At 40.5% G+C, this 20,780-nt stretch overlaps 1 protein-coding gene across 6 annotated transcripts in view; it reads right to left on the bottom strand.

The window, feature by feature from the left end:
- Positions 1–1,109: 1,109 nt before the first annotated feature.
- Positions 1,110–20,780, bottom strand: part of cpeb3 (cytoplasmic polyadenylation element binding protein 3) — a 43,628-nt gene continuing 23,957 nt past the window's right edge. For 4 of the 6 annotated variants that reach the window (XM_061689678.1, XM_061689680.1, XM_061689679.1 and 1 more), the window contains exons 5-11: positions 19,929–19,952; positions 17,834–18,040; positions 17,373–17,462; positions 8,620–8,738; positions 7,343–7,457; positions 6,888–7,069; positions 1,110–5,641 (exon numbers count right to left, since the gene is read on the bottom strand). In XM_061689678.1, the coding sequence (XP_061545662.1) occupies positions 5,414–5,641; positions 6,888–7,069; positions 7,343–7,457; positions 8,620–8,738; positions 17,373–17,462; positions 17,834–18,040; positions 19,929–19,952 (965 nt within the window). In that variant the 3' untranslated portion in view covers positions 1,110–5,413. The remainder of the gene's footprint in view (positions 5,642–6,887; positions 7,070–7,342; positions 7,458–8,619; positions 8,739–17,372; positions 17,463–17,833; positions 18,041–19,928; positions 19,953–20,780) is intronic. The other 2 variants (XM_061689682.1, XM_061689683.1) reach the window with 2 other exon arrangements.

Here is a 20,780-nt window from a genome sequence, read left to right as displayed (position 1 = left end):
GTAGCAATTGCATTCTTCTTGTTGGGATGGAGACATAAGAGGACTGGAGCGCATACATTTCTCCAAGATGTTAATTCAAAATTAATCAGACATGAGCATGAAAATAAAGGTTTCCTACAGAGGAAAGAGTCCTTTGAATTTACTTAATTTGAACATGTACATTAGTTACACATAATGAAATGTGTGAGACCAACGTAGTTGTTTTTGAGGAAAAAAGGGGAAAATTGTCAGTTTACCACATTAATGATGTGCATCCCAAATTATTTGTTTTAGCGTATTTATTGTTTGAGGACATGACGAGAGAAAGCATTGTGTAGATCAGCCGAGGCAATTCTTTTGCATTCTAAAAAGCTCAAGACACCACACAAAAATGTCACAAAACGTATGAAGACTGAAATGATCTCATCTCAATTATTAACTTTACTTAGTGTGAAATCTGGGCCTGTATAATTTAACACAAAGCTGATACACTCGCAGAAAGCCATTCTGTTGTACGAATGGCAACACATGGATACACGGGTTCATTGTACTGTCTGCTATCCAATGGAAAAGCATTTAATTTTTCAACTTGCCACGGGGACAAATTAAATGAAGTAGGGCAGCCCTGGTGATTACTCACAGCACCCTATCCTGTGCCACAGCACCCTGGTTGGGAATCACTGCCCAGTGGAGAGAAAAAGATTTCCACAGGTCATACAAATGCTGTATAATATGCACTGAAGCTCTATATTTACACTCACACGTGACAAAGGAGAAGTGCCAATCGGCGATTGTTTCAGAATAAATGACTTTACTACACCAAGTCAGCTTGAGTTATCTTGTGTTAAATGGGCCATGCTGCTACAAAATAAAAGTACTGTATATATATATATATATATATATATATATATATATTTTTTTTTTTTGCCAATTAGTTTTACATGGCAAATTTTTCATCAAGTCCCAAGCCTTTTGCTTGTGTAGGCCTACTTTTCGCCACCCATTTAGATCATTTTCACATTATTGACACACAAAGCTAAGCATTTTAAAGAGTCCACGTGATACCATTATTTTAAGAAACTCCAGCTTCAAAAATAAAAAAAGTGAAAAAAAAATCAAATTTGAAAGAATTAGCGTCACAAAATTAATTTATTCCATGTAAAAATACAAAATAATATATGAATTACATTGACCAGATATGAAAAGGCTCCCCCAATAAATCTTAATGATTGAGAAATTAATCAGCAAAAGCAAATACAAAACAAAATTATGAAAATGTTAGTCTCTCTCTCGCAAAATCATTGATTTCATATGAAATGAAAAATTAAACTAATGAAAACTTTCTCAGTACAAAGGCTACATACTACTGGAAGGTACGATTTGGTAAATACACAGTAGAAAATTATTTTTGTGAATCATAATGAAAATAACTCTGCAGTAAAGACTTATGCCACTTTTTTCAGTTTTTTTTCTGTGTGTGTGTCTTTTTTACAAATAGTACAAACGGTATTGCACATAACAACAAAGAGGTTCTTAGCTTTAGAAGAAACAAAATGTGGCAAATTCAAGTGTTGCATGAGAAAAAGGCCACCAGTCTTGATGCACCTTTGGGGCTGTCGGTCAAGTTGTCTGCTTTCTGTTTAAATAACATTATTTTCTTACAACCTCCACTCACTCTTGCAATGAGGCCAAGCTAACATAGTAGGGTAAAAAAATAAAACTAACAACGACAAAAACTATTGGAGCATATATTTTTTTAGAAAAAATAAACATCTTAAAAAAAAACAGGACCTCTTTTCCAACGCTGGACAACATAGTAAATACGTGATTATAAAGATACAAAAGTGGGGACAAAATATTTTTTTTCTCTTAGTATTTCCGACATGACCGCCAATAAACTAGGCTGTGCTCTTGCTCACATAAGTTACAAACTTCAACTGTCATCTTCTCCAAAAATAAATTCATAAAATAAAAGCAAACAAGTTTAAAAACAAACAAAAAAAAACAGCAACAACAAAAAAAAAAAACATCCGTTAAATAATTTGTCTTTAATTAAATTAATATTTTTTCTTCAGAATAAACTTAGAAAATAGCAGTTTCTCTCCCATTATATTTCAATATTGAGGTATTGCAAAAGATCTTGTCAGTCAGAAAGCAAGCTTTATCTTTTTTTTTTTTTTTTTGTCTTTGAACAAAAACAACTGTAGACTCTTGAAAACTGGATACAAAGGGTAGTGCATAACAAACAACTATCCTGTCGAGAAGGAACAAACTGAAAACCTGCCTGGGTGGGAAAGGAAATGTCACAAAAACACCCAAAATTCACTTTCATAGGGATACATATTATTTATGGTTAGCCTCTAGTTTCTTTTAGCTTTCTTTACATCAGTAAAAAATATACATCTTATTTTTTTAATTAAGAAAAAAAAAAACATACTAATGCAAAGAATAAAAAACAGTTTGTGACTAAAAGACAAGCGCTTTCAGGGCATGGCACAATCTACCCCAAACAAAAATAAAAAGTGACAACACGTGCGACCTTGCAACGATCCTTTACGGATTGTCCACAAAACTGCTATATATATATATATAAAAAAAATAAAAATAAAAATTAAAAAACGGTTTCATTTGCCATCACTGCGCTCTCTTTTTTCATAAATAACACAGATAGATTGTTAGCAGGTCGGTTACTTCAAGCTTCGCAGGACAAAATAAAAGGGCCTTAATAGGGTACACCTCATTTGCACATCTGTATATATTTCTATCAATGTGTAGAGAACGTGCCTTCTTTTCAACTCGTCGCTTCAATTACGTTCGTCGTCGATGCCTCCTCTACGAGAGCAGCAGCAGCGCCTCCTTGAGACATCAGCGCCGCATGTTAGGCTGCTCGTCAACGCTCACAAGCTCTTTGGTTGACTTCTGGAACATTTACAAATCATCCAACGCTCGTCGTTTTCCTTTTCATCTCACGTCGTCTTCTCTTCAGATCAGTTTGTGTGCATTGGAAAGACAGCTGTTACATGTATATTCATACACATGAAGGATAGATTTTTGGTACTCTTCAAACAGTGATTGAATAACTTGAAAATGAACAAAAATGGGTGAAAAATTAACTGGCCTGGCATAATATTTTGGTGCACTGCCTTTTGAGGGAGCCACTCAACAATTTGCATCATTCTCAGCGACACAAACTGCTCTCATTGGCTCATATGGTTAGCGGTTTGAGCACTAGTAGGTCAAAAGTGGCACTTCTACTAGTGTGCTAATTGTCTTACTAGTGAGGACGAAGAGTGTACCGGTTATATGGATATGAAGGATATCGATTATCGAATAAATGCTCAAGCATCTTTCCGTAGGCTCATGTTTGAAAGGTGCCTTCTCCAGACCGTACGGTTAATAGGATTAAGATCAGGGCTCAAAGAGGGCCACTTCAGAATTGTCTGATGTTTTGACCTGCGGATGAGACCAAACGTTTTGACACTGGGCAGCACATTTGAGTCCGGAATGCCTTGAAAGTCTTAAGATTTCATTTTTCGCTGCACAGGTTCCAAAAACTCTGTGCCAGAAACAGCCATAGAACCAAGCATCCTCCATGTAATACTGTAGGTACAGTGTACCTTTGTTGCAAATTTGTACTCAGGAAACATGCAAAATTGTCAAAGAAAGAAAAGCCCACAATGTTCACTTAACTTCAAAATGACACACAAAGCAAAGAATACTGTACCTACAGTAAAACATGATGGAGGCTTGGTTATGTTATGTTATGTTATGTTATGTTAAGACGGCCAGGAATAGCTCAGAACAAAACATCAGACAATTTGGAAGTTGTCTTCTGTGTGCCCCGATCTAAAACCTATTGAACATGTGTGGAAGGAGCTGAAACAGGCAGTATGGAGAAGGCCCCCTTCAAACTTGAGACAGCTGGAGCAGTTTGCTTACAAGGAGTGGGACAAAATAACTGTTGACAGGTGCAGACGTCTCGTGTAGAGTTACGGAAATCATTTGGTACATTATTTTTGTTGCCAGGCCAGGTTTGTTTTTTTTTTTTTTTTTTTTTTAAAAAGAATTCCGTTAGACCACAAAAACCAGCAAGGCCTGATTTCCATGAGTTCATTTTCTGTAAATTGTTCTCATTATTTTTGTCAGTTTCAAGTGACTACTGTTTGAATTGTATTACAATTTATCTTTATATATATATATATATATATATATATATATATATATATATATATATATATATAAGATAAAATGTGTACATAATATATATGTAATGTGTGTACAAGAGCACAAATACACACGTGCCTATGATAGAAGTCCTGTGAAACATCACTTTTGTCGGACTTGAACGACAGCTAAAACGAATCACAGCTCTAGGCATACTCTGACCTAACTAGAGACGGTATAAAAATTGCACAAATATAACAACCACCACTGCGAAAAAAATAAAAGTACTTCACCTATCAGAGACAGTTTGTCACGGTGATTTTACACCTAATTGGATTTGTGATACTTAAGGTTGCATCTACCCACACGGTGTTTTGAATGTTGATTGCCTTTCGATGAATCTGTTGTGCGTTGTGCAAACATGGGCAGTATTCAAAAAGTCGGGTGCGCGCGACGCCCTGAAATAAGCACGCGCTTCGACGGCAGCCATCTTTGTGTCATGAGCGCCCCTGTGGGGATCTGTGTTCTTTTTACACACGAGGTGTGTGTACTTCTGGTATCTGATCATACCGTCAATTTAGCAGCAAAGCCGTTGCAGCATTACATTTACAGAACTCTAAAAAGAAATAATTACGTTATAAAAAAATAAAGACGTAGAAATCAACAGTGAACTAATCAGGTTGCGTGTATGAGGTATTAATATTTAAAATTATAGAGTGACTAATTATAAGCTGTTATTTTCATCATTTCAGGGCCCAAATGTTTTTTAATGTTTCTTAATGCACCTTCAGTGACTTTTTCTCTTGGGGCCTACAGCTTTTGAAAATAAGTGCATTGTCCTTTTATATTAAATTAAAATAATCCATATATTTATAGATAGGTACAAAACTAAAATAGACTTTTTTTTTTTTTTTAAATATTTCTATGTTCCCACCTCGATGTGGTTATGGAGGGGAGGGGGTTCAGCAGGACCAGGCCGCCCAGTCAAAAGGAGAGTGAGCTGAAAGTAGTCAAGTGTCTGAAGTTACATCCTGTGTGTGTGTGTGTGTGTGTGTGTGTGTGTGTGCGTGTATGTTTGATTGAGATGGTATGCCAAAGTGCAAATTCTAAGCTTTAACTTCTCACAATGCTTCATTAGAGGGGGAGACAAGTCGGGCCAGAGGGCGCGAAGATGGGATGTTTTGCGTCGCTTGTCATGACGTGCTTACGGATGGAGGGCCTATTTGTTTTCTACGTATCTGCGGATGGGATAGTCAAGCAGCCACGCTACTCAGCTCCAGCGGAAGGACACGTGTCGAGGGCGGTCGCCTCCCTCCTTCACCAGGGGCTTGTGGAACTCTCGGCCTGCTCGCGAGTGAATGCTGGCCCAGCAGTACTCGCAGTAGTACTGCAGACACGTGACGTTGGCACAGAAGAACGGCGCAAACTTCCCCCCGCAGCGCACCCCCTGGCACTCATCGCACATCTGATCGTCCAGCACGTACGGCTTCACCTCCACCTGAGAGAAAGAACAGCGGACATAACCCAAAATCAAAACTGGAATACTTTACATGCAGAAAAATGGTGATATTTCGGTATATTATATTTCAGCCGCTGTATTTCGCATAGTTTCTGCGCATGAATGCAGTGCAGCTCCACCGAGATGTCCGCATAAAGTTGGTTTAAAAAAAAAAAAAAAAAAAAAGAGACATCTCCACGGAAGGAGGTGTCCCCATTAGCCTAGCTCCGAGGAGCTGCACCGATATTCATGGCAGCGCCACAACCGAAGCTGAATGAATGCGAGAACACAGCGTGAAAGATGGCGAGAGCAGGCTAGCTAGCCAGTAGGCTAGCTAGAAAGGCAGCAGCTCGGTCCAAGGCGGCGAGGATTTACTACACCGACAGGCACAAAACAGACTCGGGCTTCTACCTTTGGCCAAGGTACGGCGAGGGATCCTGGTTCAAATGTCATTTGAAACTTAAATGCTTTTCCGGAGGAAGACGCAGCAGCTAAAACATGTCAGGTTCAATAGATAGTTTCATAAATAATACTCGAAGTGGATTTTTCATTTGTCGGAAAATGACATCTCCTTATTTTGGAACGTTACAAGAATGAATGATTCAATTCTGATTCGGAAGTCATTCGTTACTGCCAATGCGAATAGCAAATGGAGTTTTAGAGGGCAAGTCTGAGCCCAAATTACTGTCAATGATGTAATAGTGTTTGTTGCCTTTCCCGCGAGAGGACCCACCACAGGGGCCACTCACTGCCTTCCCATTCGAGATCACACTGAATCGACTTTGCTAAGATGCACTGCGGCGCAAGTCAGGTTGGAAGAGAAAAGGGCCTTTTTCAAAACATTCCCTCCAAACTATCATGGCTTGCAAAATAATTTAAGATTTAGGGGGAACGAAGGCTTAGTCATATCCTTCAGAGGCGTGTCTCAGTACTGTTACTACTACAATGAAGGGTCCTGCCCTAAACAGGTCCAGTCTTCTGGCTGACAACCAGTCTCGCTCGGTCACAATCTAAGAGTCTGCTATCGGCTGGTCCGGCTCAAATAGAGCTAGGGCGGCTCTACATGTATAGGGAAGAACTAGAATTAAACCAGTCCAGTGCGTCTGCAACTGGAAACACGTGTCGGGCCACAGCGATGCGACACCCAGGGCGAGCCCTTCCATCATTGCAAGCCGAGACATACGCCATAGTGAACGGCTGTGGTCAACACCCTTCCTTCGAGAGGAAGGAGACTGAGCTTACGCACCCTTTTGTCGATGTCATTGTGCTGCAGCTGAACGAAGCGAGCGCTGATGGCAGCGATGTAGCTCTGCTGATTGGAGAAGGCCACGCGCCCGGCCCCTTTCGGGTATTTGAGCTCCGGGTCGGTGTCGATGCCGGCGTAGCAAACACCTCCGTACAACCGATCCATGATCATTGCCAGCTCCACTGCAGCGGGAGACAGAGACAGATGATTCGTGTTTTAATGTGTGGATGGAAAGCCGATAATTTAACCAATATGCTCGACATCCAGTTGATGGTCTGTATACTAGTACGCTGCAATGTTCATAGCAAAAACAGACTTCTGTCCTTCTCTGCATACCTATATTTCAAGCAGAACATTTTCATCACAACTACAAACTTCCAGTCTGTATTGGAAAGCCAATTTAGAAGTTTCAGGGGCAAGAAAGAGACTACCATTAATTACAGCAGCTACCGTACCTGCACGCAAAGGCCGGGGTACTCCCCCTACAAAGATGGTCTTGCGGGGGTCCAAAGGCTGGGAGCCATCCATGACGAAGTCACTGTCGCTCAGGTTCCATGGACGGATCTGGACCTGTCGGGTTCAAAAAAAAAGGGTGCACTGATGCTGATCATCTAGCCAAATTTGACCCCGATTTTTAAAGATGTCTACAGAAGAGGCAGTGCTTAGCTTCAATAGAAGTGCATTCTATAATTTGGGAGCAAAGGACTGCCAGGCTCGCTCACTTTTATTTTTTTTAATCTTGTTTAAGGGACAGTAAGTAAAACGCAGTCCCCAGACCGCAGTGACCTAATAGGGCAATGAAATGACACCAAATCCACCATGGAGGAGCTTGACCACTGAGGGCTCTGTAAGTGCCTGCAAAAATGTTGGACTGAATCCTAAAATAAACAGAGAGCCAGTGCAAGGACAACAGAACGGGAGTGATGTGGTTCAAACTATGAGCTGTAGACAAATACGTAGCGGTGTCAGAACTAATTGGAAATTGTCTTACAAAGTTTTGTTTTCAACAGGTGAAGAGTTGTCTCTTTTTCAATAGTCAAAAAGTCAGGAAATAAAAGCATGAATAATCCTTTCTGCTTCAAAATTAGATTACATGGACCTAAATCCAGACATATTGTGGAGGTGGAAAAGCAGGAACTTTTTAAAACTCAGTTAAGATGTTCAAAATGTGTACGTTTGCACCAAACGTACGTAAAGCATCCGTTTGGTGCCGCTTTTATTTGACACTTGGATTGCAAAGTTCTCGGCATTTTCAAAGTTGCAAAATTTGAATGGGAAGTAACAGGAATGTATACAGTGATGTGTGGGAATTTATGTGGTTTGCAGTGACATACTGTAGAACTAAGAGCCGTTTCAAATACTTCTGTTCACTTAAATGAATACACTTTCATAACTACAACACTGGATCATAATTTTCCGTGTAACAGTGTTTGTGATCCAATAGGAGGCCCAAGTTATTTCTCATACAAACAGTTAACAGTTTATTTTGAGCTGACCTTCTTATTGGAACACGACTGTTTTTGTTGAACAACATTGATTGTATGGTGTATATTATACACATGAACAATATCAGAAATATTTTGACAACACAGTGTGGCATATATTAAGGCACGTTAAGTCATCTTTTATTCAGCGACCTTTTTTTGGGGGGGATCTTACTAGACTTTTATTTAGTTCTCTTATGAGAACTGTCCTGTGAATGTAACAAACTGTACTTTGGGACTCTACTCACCGGCTTGTCTTTGATGGTGGGACTGGACACGCACAGGTAGAGCTTGCTGTCCTCCTCGATACAGGCGTCAATCAAGGCCTGAACAGAGGTCTCTTCTTGGAACAGTAGGAAGGCATAACCTGGAAAGGAGTAATCAGATTTCAAAATAAAAGTCATGAGTATAACAGTCAAAACTGCGTGATCATTCCATTGCAAAGGCTGTCCTCCAGCATAAGCTATTCCTGTGTCTTTCAAAGTCTCCGAATTATTATTTTTTGGACCCGCAAAACCGGTTTGGGCCCCGGTTCTTATTCACATAGTTCACACGTTCTGTTAGTATACCTTCGTTGATCTCAGGTGTTCCATATTGGTCACCTTGCTGCGTCAGAGTGCCATTGTAAAGGAAACGTATATTAAAAAAAAGAACTGATCATGTCAACACACACAGTGGAGCTTTCTGAGAGAGCCAGCTCGAGTTCAGTGATATCTTTGAGGCAAACGGAAAGACAAAACTAGACAGTACTGTTGAATTATTGATTTACATTCCCCAAAGGTCAGCAGAGATCAGCGCAAGCATGCTTCACCCATCCAACGACACTTAGTGGGCGTGGATTTATAGGCTCAGTAAGGGTTAGACATTTTGCTAAATATCATGGAGTGATTTTTAAAACAGAAGCCTCATGCTATGAGTTTCCACCCTCAGGGTCCCAACATTTAGCACAGCCGTCCGTCACAAACGGCATCTACGCACGACTTCATGCGAGACATCTGGAAATCTCCAAAGACTCCACCTTGTTTACAGTGGTTAATTTCTTATGTGACAAACAATATTTAAAAAAAGCGAGATGCGTGAGGTGCATCTGCAATGCCAATCATCATGTGTAAAGGCTTTGTTTCAAGTTTTCTTATTAACATTGGTCAATTTGTTTTTACATTAACATCACATTTAAGAAAGTTAAAATATTCCTTTTTTTTTTTTTTTTTTTTTTATGATGGCGACGATTTGACCCTGGAATGGATCGTTTCTATTACAATCATTCCCTATAAAATCCAAATCGACCTACCCGTGATTTTTATTTTTTTTTTTAACTTTCAGAACCCTCTCAGAATGACACCCCCTCCCAAAACACACGTACACACGCACACACACACACACACACACACGATGTGGTGTAATGGAGAAGAACACAGTCTCGGCAGTCAATTCAGTGAAGTGTATAAACTCCAGCGTGTTTCGAGGCGTGAGCATGTGCTGCCGGCAAAGCAAGAAGGGGGAAAAAGTGGCAGTCACAGTTAAATGTGGATTGGAAAAGCAAGTGTGCTTCCTCAACTCAGATAGCTGCTGCACTGAAAGGTGCCATTTCATTATTTTGCGTGTCAGGATGTGCCTGACATGTCCTTCATCACAGTCTTGCATTCCAAGCAGTGATGACCGTTGTTGGCACGTTTAAATCAGCATACAGCTTTGTGTACAAGATTTCTGATTACGTCTTGAGAGATCCATGTGGAAGACTTAGACGATTAAACCTGTTTCCACATTCTTACATATTGAAGATAAAATGAGAAATGATTGTTTTCCATGAGTAATGTTATTTCAAAGGAAAATACAGTCAATAACACTTGAATATGAGAAGTTTGAGCAAGCTTTATTCAGAGGCTTACAAAAACAAACAAACAAAAACAGCGCGCACTACTAGCACAAAAACAAATCCAGGCCGGGTGTACTCCCTTCTTGCCCGAAGCCAGCTGGGATCAACTCCAGCTTACCTGTAACCCTGGTGAGGATAAGAGGCATATACCTTTACAAAAACAAAGGCCACCTCCACTTTGATTATGACGTGCTGTTGTAATTGCAATTTCGCCATGTTCTGAATCAACTAATAATTAGGCTTAGTCTTATCTTATTCTTCTGTTCCTTTCGGCTTGTCCCGTTAGGGGTCGCCACAGCGTGTCATCCTTTTCCATGTGAGCCTATCTCCTGCATCCTCCTCTCAAAGACCAACTGCCCTCATGTCTTCCCTCACGACATCCATCAACCTTCTCTTTGGTCTTCCTCTCTTGCCTGGCCTCCATCCTCATCACACTTCTACCAATATACTCACTATTTCTCCTCTCTCCTCTGGTCCTAACCATCCAAGTCTCCTCTCTCTAACTGTCTCCAAAACAGCTAACCTTGACTGTCCCTCTGATGAGCTCATTTCTAATTTTATCCAACCTGGTCACTCCGAGACCGAACCTCAACGTCTTCATTTCCGCCACCTCCAGTTCTGCTTCCTGTTGTCTCTTCAGTGCCACTGTCTCTAATCCGTACATCGTGTCTGGCCTCACCACTGTCTTATAAACTTTGTCCTTCATCCTAGCAGAGACCCTTCTGTCACATAACACACCTGACACCTTCCTCCACCCGTTTCAACCTGCTTGGACCCGTTTCTTCACTTCCTGACCACACTCACCATTGCTCTGGACTGTTGACCCCAAGAATTTTAAGTCCTCCACCCTTGCTATCTCTTCCCCCTCCACTCCTCTCATTGATGCACATATATTCTGTCGTACTTCGGCTAATCTTCATTTCTCTCCTTTCCAGTGCATGCCTCCATCTTTCGAATTGTTCCTCCACCTACTTCCACTGCAGATCACATCATCTGCGAACATCATGATCGAGGAGGATTCCAGTCTCACCTCATCTGTCAGCCTATCCATCATCACTGCAAACACAAAGGGGCTCAGGGCTGATCCCTGATGCAGTCCCACCTCCACCTTAAATTTGTCTGTCACACCTACAGCAACCCTCACAACTGTTCTGCTATCCTCGTACATGTCTGGTATTATTCTAACATACTTCTCTGCCCCTCCAGACTTCTGCATGCAGTACCACAGTTCCTCTCTGGGTTCCCCACTTTCCACCTCTCCTTCGTGCTCGACCCACAACAGCTGAATCTCCACCGGCGCCCTGTAGGGTAATGGCGGCAATGGTGGACGTTGTTAACCGGGCCACGACCGATCCGGTATGGAATTCTTTAGATGAACGCTCATATTTGTTTGGCAAAGTTTTAAGCAGGATGCCCTTCCTGACGCAACCCTCTGCATTTATCCTGGCTTGGGATCGTCCAACAGTTTGTACTGGCTTGTGCCCCCTATAGGGTAGCATTTATAATTAGGCTTAGTCAATTAAAAAAAAAGGCTTGTGCTCCCCTGCCCCATAGGGTTGGATTTATAATTGGGCTTAGTCAATAAAAAAAAATAAAAAATGTTATCAATTATCTTGGTAATTATAGAAATGTGCTACTAAATTTAAAGAAATGCCAGACTCATCTACGGTCCAGTCACTACGAGATACGGTATATACAACAACACACTTATGGACAACAACACCTAAAGATGATTTGTGGTTTGTCGTCTTCATCAAGATTTCTCATCAATCTCTGCAGGGTTATATAAAGAGGGATTGTTGTAAGGGGAGCTGTTGGAAATACCATCTCAGCAAAACAAAAGAACTGCAGTCTTGCTCCATTAAAAAAAAAAAAAAAAAAAAAAAAAAAAAGAACAAAAGCAGGGCATGAAATGGCAGAGCTTGCCAGCAGCTCACAATCTTTCCTCCAAGAGGGAACAAAGTGTTCTGTGACCATGGGCAAGAGAGCCAAGAACGGAGGGCAGATGAGTGAGTCACTGGAGGGAGGTGGGTGAGTGAGAAAAAGTAGAGAAAATTCTTGTGTTGCCAGTGAAAGACGGTGTGACGTAGAGTGTAACCTGCTATAATCGTTTTTTTTGTGCGCGTTTACAGTGGTTAGCTTTGATGGCAATTAATAAAATATTACTATGAACATTTTCTCTACAGTCAGATGTTTTATGATTCAACAGATAATTTCCATTACTGACTATGGGAAAATGGATGCTAAATTAAAATAAATCTGTCGTCGACCAGCAACCTGGAACAGATTGTGTTCGACCTTAGAGGTTCCACTGTAATATCATCTTGAAGCAAACACAGCATAATAGCTAAAAGCAGCTTTTATTTTCCTCTGGATCCAATGGAATCAAGATTTTAGCTGCTAGTTGGATTTGTAGATGGTGGAGGTCTGTATTTAATCAGCAAAGGAGTTTAATGGCCTTTCTGGTACACTTTTTCCCCTACAATGCAGCGGTCAAGCCATGCAACTAAAGTTTAAATTCAATATTATAACTAACCTTATATTATTAGAACATTACAGGAGAGTTTTTGTGCTTTGAAGAAAACAATGATGATACATATTTGAGAACCATCTTTTTTTCCCTTGACATAATTAATATATTAGGAACTGTCCCAATGATTGAAAGATTAAACAACATAGACGTAGACATGTACGTGTTGGAGACAATACAGCATTGTATAAAAATGCTTCAGCATCTACAATATAGTCTCACATTAATTTATCTAATATATTATTCAGACCTCTGCCCCACCCAAATGGTCTGATAGTTAGTTCGCTGATAATTGCTTGTACAAAGATCTTTTGTTCGGTGCAAAGTAGAGAGACTGAAGTCAGAAGAGGACAGTGCACATCTGCAGTGACTTGTGCTTCAGATTTACAGTATCTGACCAGAGGAGTGCGGGGGGATCATTTTCCTCCCTACAGATTATTATTTACAGTCAGAGTCCCTCGTGCCTTATTGTTGCTCGAACAATACCCTTCCCGAAAAATAAAGGCAGTCACTTTGACAAAAGAGGAAAAAACAGTTTAAGTCAACGGAAGCCTGATGGTCATTAGTCAAATTGCAGGTACTCCAAATAATTAAATACAAAGTAGTACAACAGGGAAAAGTAAAAATGCTACCAAAGGGATGGTGAAACTTTTACAGTGCCTTTCTACCTTCAAGTAATGTAACTCTAAATTGCTCTTACACTGTGAGCTAGTCACACAATGAATAATGGAACACAGTCTCATCAAAGGAAAGCAAATGTTCATTTACAATTTGATATCATATACTGTAGGATTCAACAGTTCTGCGGTAGTAGTAGTAGTAGTAGTAGTAGTAGTAGTATAGTATGTACAGTGGGCACGGAAAGTATTCAGAACCCCTTAAATTTTGACAGAAAAAAACAGAATTGTTGATTTTTTGCTGATTTATTAAAAAAGAAAAACTGAAATATCACACAGCCATAAATATTCAGACCCTTTGCTCTGACACTCATATATTGAACTCGGGTGCTGTTCATTTCTCCTGATCATCCTTGACATGGTTGTACACCTTCATTGGAGTCCAGCTGTCTTTGCTTATACTGATTGGACTTGATTAGGAAAGCCACACACCTGTCTATGTAAGACCTTACAGCTCACAGTGCATGTCAGAGCAAATTAGGTCAAAGGAACTGCCTGAAGAGCTCAGAGACAGAATTATGGCGAGGTACAGATCTGGCCAAGGTTACAAAACAATTTCCTGCTGCACTTATGGTTCCTCAGGGGAAAGTGGCCTCCATAATCCTTAAATGGAAGACGTTTGGGACGACCAGAACCCTTCCTAGAGCTGGCCGTCCGGCCAAACTGAGCAATTGGGGGAGAAGAGCCTTGGTGAGAGAGGTAAAGAAGAATCCAAAGATCACTGTGGCTGAGCTCCAGAGATGCAGTTGGGAGATGGGAGAAAGTTCTAGAAAGTCAACCATCACTGCATCCCTCCACCAGTCGGGGCTTTATGGCAGAGTGGCCCGACGGAAGCCTCTCCTCAGTGCAAGACACATGAAAGCCCGCTTGGAGTTTGCTAAAAAACACCTGGAGGACCCCAAGATGGTGAGAAATAAGATTCTCTGGTCTGATGAGACCAAGATAGAAATTGTTGGCCTTAATTCTAAGTGGCATGTGTGGAGAAAACCAGGCACTGCTCATCACCTGTCCAATACAGTCCCAACAGTGAAGCATGGTGGTGGCAGCATCATGCTGTGGGGGTGTTTTTCAGCTGCAGGGACACGACGACTGGTTGCAATCGAAGGAAAGATGAATGTGGCCAAGTGCAGGGATATCCTGGACGAAAACCTTCTCCAGAGTGACAAATCTGTGACTGTTCTTGAATGGCCCAGTCAAAGCCCTGACTAAAACCCAATTGAGCATCTCTGGAGAGACCTGAAAATGGCTGTCCACCAACGTTCACCATCCAACCTGACAGAACTGGAGAGGATTTGCAAGGAGGAATGGCAGATGATGCCCAAATCCATCATTCTCAAAAAGACTATATTGCTGTTGCTATATACTATATGGCTATTAGCTCAAAAGGGTGGTTCAACTAAATACTGAGCAAAAGGTCTGATTACTTATGGCTGTGTGATATTTCAGTTATTCTTTTTTAATAAATCTGCAAACAGTTCAACAATTCCGTTTTTTTCTGTCAATATGGGGTGCTGTGTGTGCATTAATGAGGGACAAAAAAATTACTTCAATGATTCCAAAATATTATATAAAATACCTAATCGCTCTTGAGCACCGCCCTTAAGATGGCTTTCTTTTCTTGTCCCTCCCTCACGATCACCACCTTACAAATTTAAATATAACAACTACTTTAAGTTTAAAATCAGCTTTTATGATTTTATGACTCGAACATTAACACTGATTTACAAGCCTGTCATTAGAGTAGATATAATAATAAAATTTAATTAGTTTTCCAAATTTAACTTTGTCACAGTGTCATTAGTGATCCATTGGCCGCAGGCAGCGTGGCTTCAGTTCCCTCTCAGTGACTGTGATTGTGAGAGCGAATGGTTGTCAGTCTTTATATGTGCCCCTACGACTGGCTGGCGACCAGTCCAGGGTGTAGTCAGCTTTTCGCCAAGTTAGCTGTGATAGGCTCCAGCTCCCCGCCATCCTGAACAGGAGAAGCGGCTCAGAAAGTGGATGGATGGATGGATGGATGATTGTAAACAATTTTTATTCCGCAATATTTTCTGAACATATGTTTTTCCGGTGCCTGAGTATCTGTAACACGATTGCAAAGCATTACAAATGAAATAGAAAAAGTGTAACGTTGATGGTTAATCTGGACCAATTAAATTATATGATGGTTTATTCCCTTGGTTTTCTGGAAAACATATCAAATTAATGGTCCGTATTTCAAAAATGTTGGTGCCTAAATTGTCCTCCAATTCTGGAAAACACCCATGTTGGTTCGCAACCTTTTTCAATAAAAATATTTTAAATGCATCCGGTCTTTTACAAGCCTTGCGCTCATTTACAGTAGCTTCTAGCAAATCCCTTTCACCATATAGCAACAATACAGAAAAAAATACAACCACAATAATGTAGATTATAATGCATTATAAACTTTGGAAAGACATTTTGATACAGCTCTGTATTGGATAAGATTGTGCAGGTGGTCGTATTAATATACATTTCAATTTTTTGCTGGAAAACAAGTGTAATTTAGATAAGTAAGATGTGCCTTTACACATACCGGGAGCAGTTTGCAGTGTTCACACAATTTTGCCCCCTCGTTCACACCCAGTCACAGACCAAAATAGCTCCTTAATATTTGCAGCCGCAACAGTGATGACGGTGTTGCGTGACATAGGGCGGATGTTCCTGACATCACCAGAGTGACCAGACTTCATTGTGGTTGCCATGACATCACAGACATCTGAGAACTGAAGGCTGGCCTGCATTTGTGTCATGTTTTTTTTTTTTTTTTTTTTCCCCATACCAAGAACTAATTCATAGCATAATAGAAGCATTCACAGAATGGATCATTAATTAATGTTACTTTTTTTTTTTTTTTTTTTTTTTTTTTTTTTAAATACCTGTTCACACAATCAACAGGCAAGCAGCAACATTTAATTTGCAACTAGCCTCCACCAGTGTTTTAGCTCAAAAATACTTGTACCTATATTTGCCGGTCTGGCTGATAACAGGGTTTATGTGTTTACTGATGTTTTTTTTTTTTACTCCTGTCTGTGCAAGGTACCAATCCTCTCTAAGGTATGTACAAGTCATTGCTTGGCCCAGAAGCTGGACTGGGCCATAATATGAGTCACCTCTACAACTAATACACACTTAAGAACCCATACAGCCAAACCCACGTACATACACTGGAGCGTTTCATTCTGTGTTCAGGTCTCTTGACTAAATATCATATTTTGTCGCTTTCTGCAGGGATATGAAAATAAGGAAGTGTTTTATTTTTGTTTGTTTAATTTAAGCTCCATGACACATCACGAAACCCCACCTCCTTACTATTGGCAGCCTCCTCCATCTGCTGCAAGCTCATTCCCCTAAAATGTTGTCATATTTTTGCTGCTAGGTGTGGCTTTAGTAGAGTCGAGCTTACTCCAAGGAATCCTCCAATCCAGGAAAATATCATCATCAAGAAATGAGTGTGGGAGAGAGTTCCTCCGGATTCAGTGTATCACCATGTGTAAGTGGAATGCCAGTTATTTCCGGAGCATCTTAATAGCTTCTCTAATATGACACACGGCAGCTCCTGGGCCAGAGGGCTTGATGAAGAGGCTGTTGCTAATCTGATCAGCCCTTCCTCCAAAACCTATGCAAGACGCTGTTGAGGAAATCGTTGACCTGCCTCAGCTAACCATTCCGATAAACAGCCATTAGGGTAAAATCTCATGGTGTATGATTACTGTGGCTGGGCTATACAGATCAACATACACTGTGATGCTCTCCCAGCATGAGCCATGATTTTTGGGTAACATGAGCGCTTTAGGCACGCTATGATGGCAAGAAACACCCAAGGTGATATTTATTGGTATAGTCGTTGATGTCTTATGGGAAAATCCAGCTTTTGTTTGGGGAAACTAATATTACCTTTCGGCGGGAAGTAGGATTTGCTCTCAGCTTTGTGGGGCCAGTCAACTAACAGGTGTCCATAGCGACGGAAACTGTTGGTGATCTCATCTGTTAAAATAATGAGGGCAGGTGTTGAAAGGAACATCACATTTGCATCAGTCTTATGCTCATTCATAATCACTAATATAACATTACAATCGAACTCAGGAGTGCAAAACCATGACAATCTAGATCAAACTGTGCATGGATGGACAAGCACAAGTAAGATTAATTAAAGCATAATAATTCTATCGGATTAGTTTTGACATGGCAGTGGCAAATCAAGTTATTTCTTTCAAGAGAACCCAAGTATCTTTTTGTTCATTTCATTCGGAATAATCGTCCATTCATGTTCAATATCACTTATCCAATAATCAAAATGTCTAACGAGCAACTAACAAGAAAAATATTCTTTACTATAGTTAAGATAGACAATTTACCTTCATCTATATCTGGGGGTAGGCCTCCAACAAAGACCTTGCGGGAGTAGCGCTCCATCCGCTCTCCATTCTGACAGTGGGTTGGAGAGTTCAGGCCGGGGGGCAAGGAAAGGTCACCGTGGCCATCGTCAAGGAAGCCATCTTCAAAGGGAAAAAGGTAGGAACGACCTACAGTAGGAGGAGAGGAAAGGTGAGGAGGACAGCAGGCTACGAGATTGAGAGAAGAGGTAAGAGACAATGCGGGAATGTCACAGACCAACGCAAAGGCAAACATTCCACATCCTCCACAACTTCTGCACCACTGGCTCTTGACTTTTACAATGCTCATCTGCAGTGAATCCGCCTCATTCCATCATTCAGTGCAAATACGTTTTAGTAATATTGCCTCCACAATAAGAATGCACTGCCTCTGAAACAGCATCGTAAGCCTACAGACCCGACAAACTGAAAAGGCCAATTAAGTGGCAGTTTTAATTATCACGATTTGCACTATACAGATAGATGTAGCATGGTTGCTTATTGTCCAGGCACTTTATCACCGCATATACTCTACAGGCACATCAATAAATTAGAATCGTGCCAAAAGTTTAATTTAGTTAGGTTGTTAAATTTAAAATAATTAAACTCATATTAAAGAGATACACTAGACACAGTGAAATATTTCACAATTTATTTAATAAACTGTACAACTTTGATGATTATAGTTACAGCAAATGAAGACCCAAAATTCACCATGACTAGAAACTACTACGTTAAATTCAGATAAACTATTTCCCTTTTTCCAATGCGCAGTACCTACTGAGATCGGCATGCCTCGACTAACTATTGACCCTTTTTCATCGAGAGAAAAAAAACAAAAATAGGTCCTAAAATTTCCATTAGATGATCAGTCGGGATTCCAATGTGCTGAGACAATACCATATGGGTGATGTAATCCTCCCGGTCACCCATTGGATGAGATTCCTATTTGAGATACTGGCTCTTCAACTGCAAATGAATTGTTCATTGCAAAAGTACGACAATAACTCCAATTACCAGAGACAAATTCCACGTGTGTTTTTAAAATATGAATATACTGAGCCAGTAATGATTATTCTGACTCTTATGTGCCAAGACTGGCTTCAAGAGCAGGATGAAATTATAATTGTTTCTCCTCTGTTACACAAAAGTAAATCCCTACAAATCAAAATGTCCATCCATTTTCTAAAGTGCTTGTTTTTATGGAGCTGGAGCCGATCCCAGCTTACTTGGGCAAGAGATGAGGGACTAACCCAGGTCAAAACATTTAGTACATTCGTCCTTTCTCATACAATGTCAATCAGGACGGAACTGTATGCCGATTTCCTATTATGAGAATTACTTACTACACACGCATAGTGAGGTTCTTTTTTTTTATAGTCATATCGTGACTTCAGGCAATTTAGGACCGCCAATGGCTACTTTGCTTTTCGAGCGCTTGGCAACGCTGCAAGCCTGGTACTATGCAGTGAAAAAGCAGCATATCTATACCATTGCCATGCGATCTAAAGTGCATTGAATGATAATGCTAGTTCTTGCGTGGCTGTGATATGCATGTGTAGAAGAACGAACTAAATTTAGCAGTTATTTGGTTAACTAGGTACAAATGCATACGTTGGTGACTTAGCAACACCGACCACAGAGGCCATTGACATTTCTCCTTGCAGATGAATGGAAGGAGTTCAAAAGCATATTAAAATAAATAAATAAATAATAAATAAAAGCTCAACAATCTTGGAATCATTGTCAAACAAATCACCTGACCTCCAAGTTAGCATAGCCCTTCTTGAAAGCCTCAAAATTCATTATGGAAAAACTCGAATCAAACAGTAGCTATCGCAAAAGGTTAGTGCCGAATGCTAAGCTGCTTCTCTGCTACTAAATCATACTATTTTCAGCATGATTTTGCTGAGTAAAACCAAAGAACACATTTTCTTAGCCCGTTTTGGTTAAATAAAAGTGCATTTATTTGGATGATATACTCAATCACAGCACAGATGAGGCGTCCCTCATCTTCCAAGAGATACACAGTAGTGGGTAAAGCAAGCAAGAGCCCAGAGAAAGAGCTACATATTACCTCTTCTGCGGCCAAAGCTCCGGCCTGCTTGTCAGCAAAGTGGGGGGGGGGGGGAAGAAAGACAGAGGAGAGACAGATGGGTCAGGGCATTAACACAGGTATAGGGAAGAGATACAAAGACATTTTGTACAAATAACACCAATCCAGGAACATCTCTAAGGCAACAGGAAAATAAACAGATGGCCACACCTAAGCTTGGACGATTACGCTACAGCCAGTAGCAAACTGCTGCACCTGCCTTAGCAACAGACTCATAGGTGAGGTTTAGTCATGGAAATGGCTGACATATTTAGTAGCGTAAAACATTACCGGACATTGTCACCTAAGCTTAATGAACCTGCAGCAGCTGCCGTTTATGCTAATCGTCTGTGTTTATTCACAAATGGGACAATAAAGCAGAGTATAAACAGGACTTAAGGTAGTGCTGGTTAGTCATTATCATGACCATGGTGAAATATTACAATTTGCTCTCTGCTCAGGAGTCAAGAGACTGTGGATTAGTGGAAACTTCCCACAGGTTAGGGGGGGGGGTGGGGGTGGGGGGGGTTGTGGTTGGCCGCTACCAGTTTGATACACATTTCTGAAATAACAAATGTATTCAAATGATTTGTAAACCATCATTGGTGCGCCTGCGAGCTTGTCTCCAGTGCTATGGTTTGGTCAGGTGCTACAATAAAGACCTTTAAACTGTAAGGTTTATATATCTATATATTTATTGCCATTTCCAAATAAAGTTAGATTCAGCTCACTGGTAAGTGGTGCTATTTTTAATTTTTTTATTTTGTTAATTATTTATTAAAGTTTTTTCTTAGAATGGCAACACAAAGAATTAGAAGCATTTTCATGGGTGAG

This window comes from Phycodurus eques, chromosome 11, assembly GCF_024500275.1.
Source record: "Phycodurus eques isolate BA_2022a chromosome 11, UOR_Pequ_1.1, whole genome shotgun sequence".
In the NCBI taxonomy this organism is placed as follows: domain Eukaryota; kingdom Metazoa; phylum Chordata; class Actinopteri; order Syngnathiformes; family Syngnathidae; genus Phycodurus; species Phycodurus eques.
Note: the sequence above shows the minus strand (reverse complement) of the source record. Positions and strands in the feature narration are given on the sequence as shown.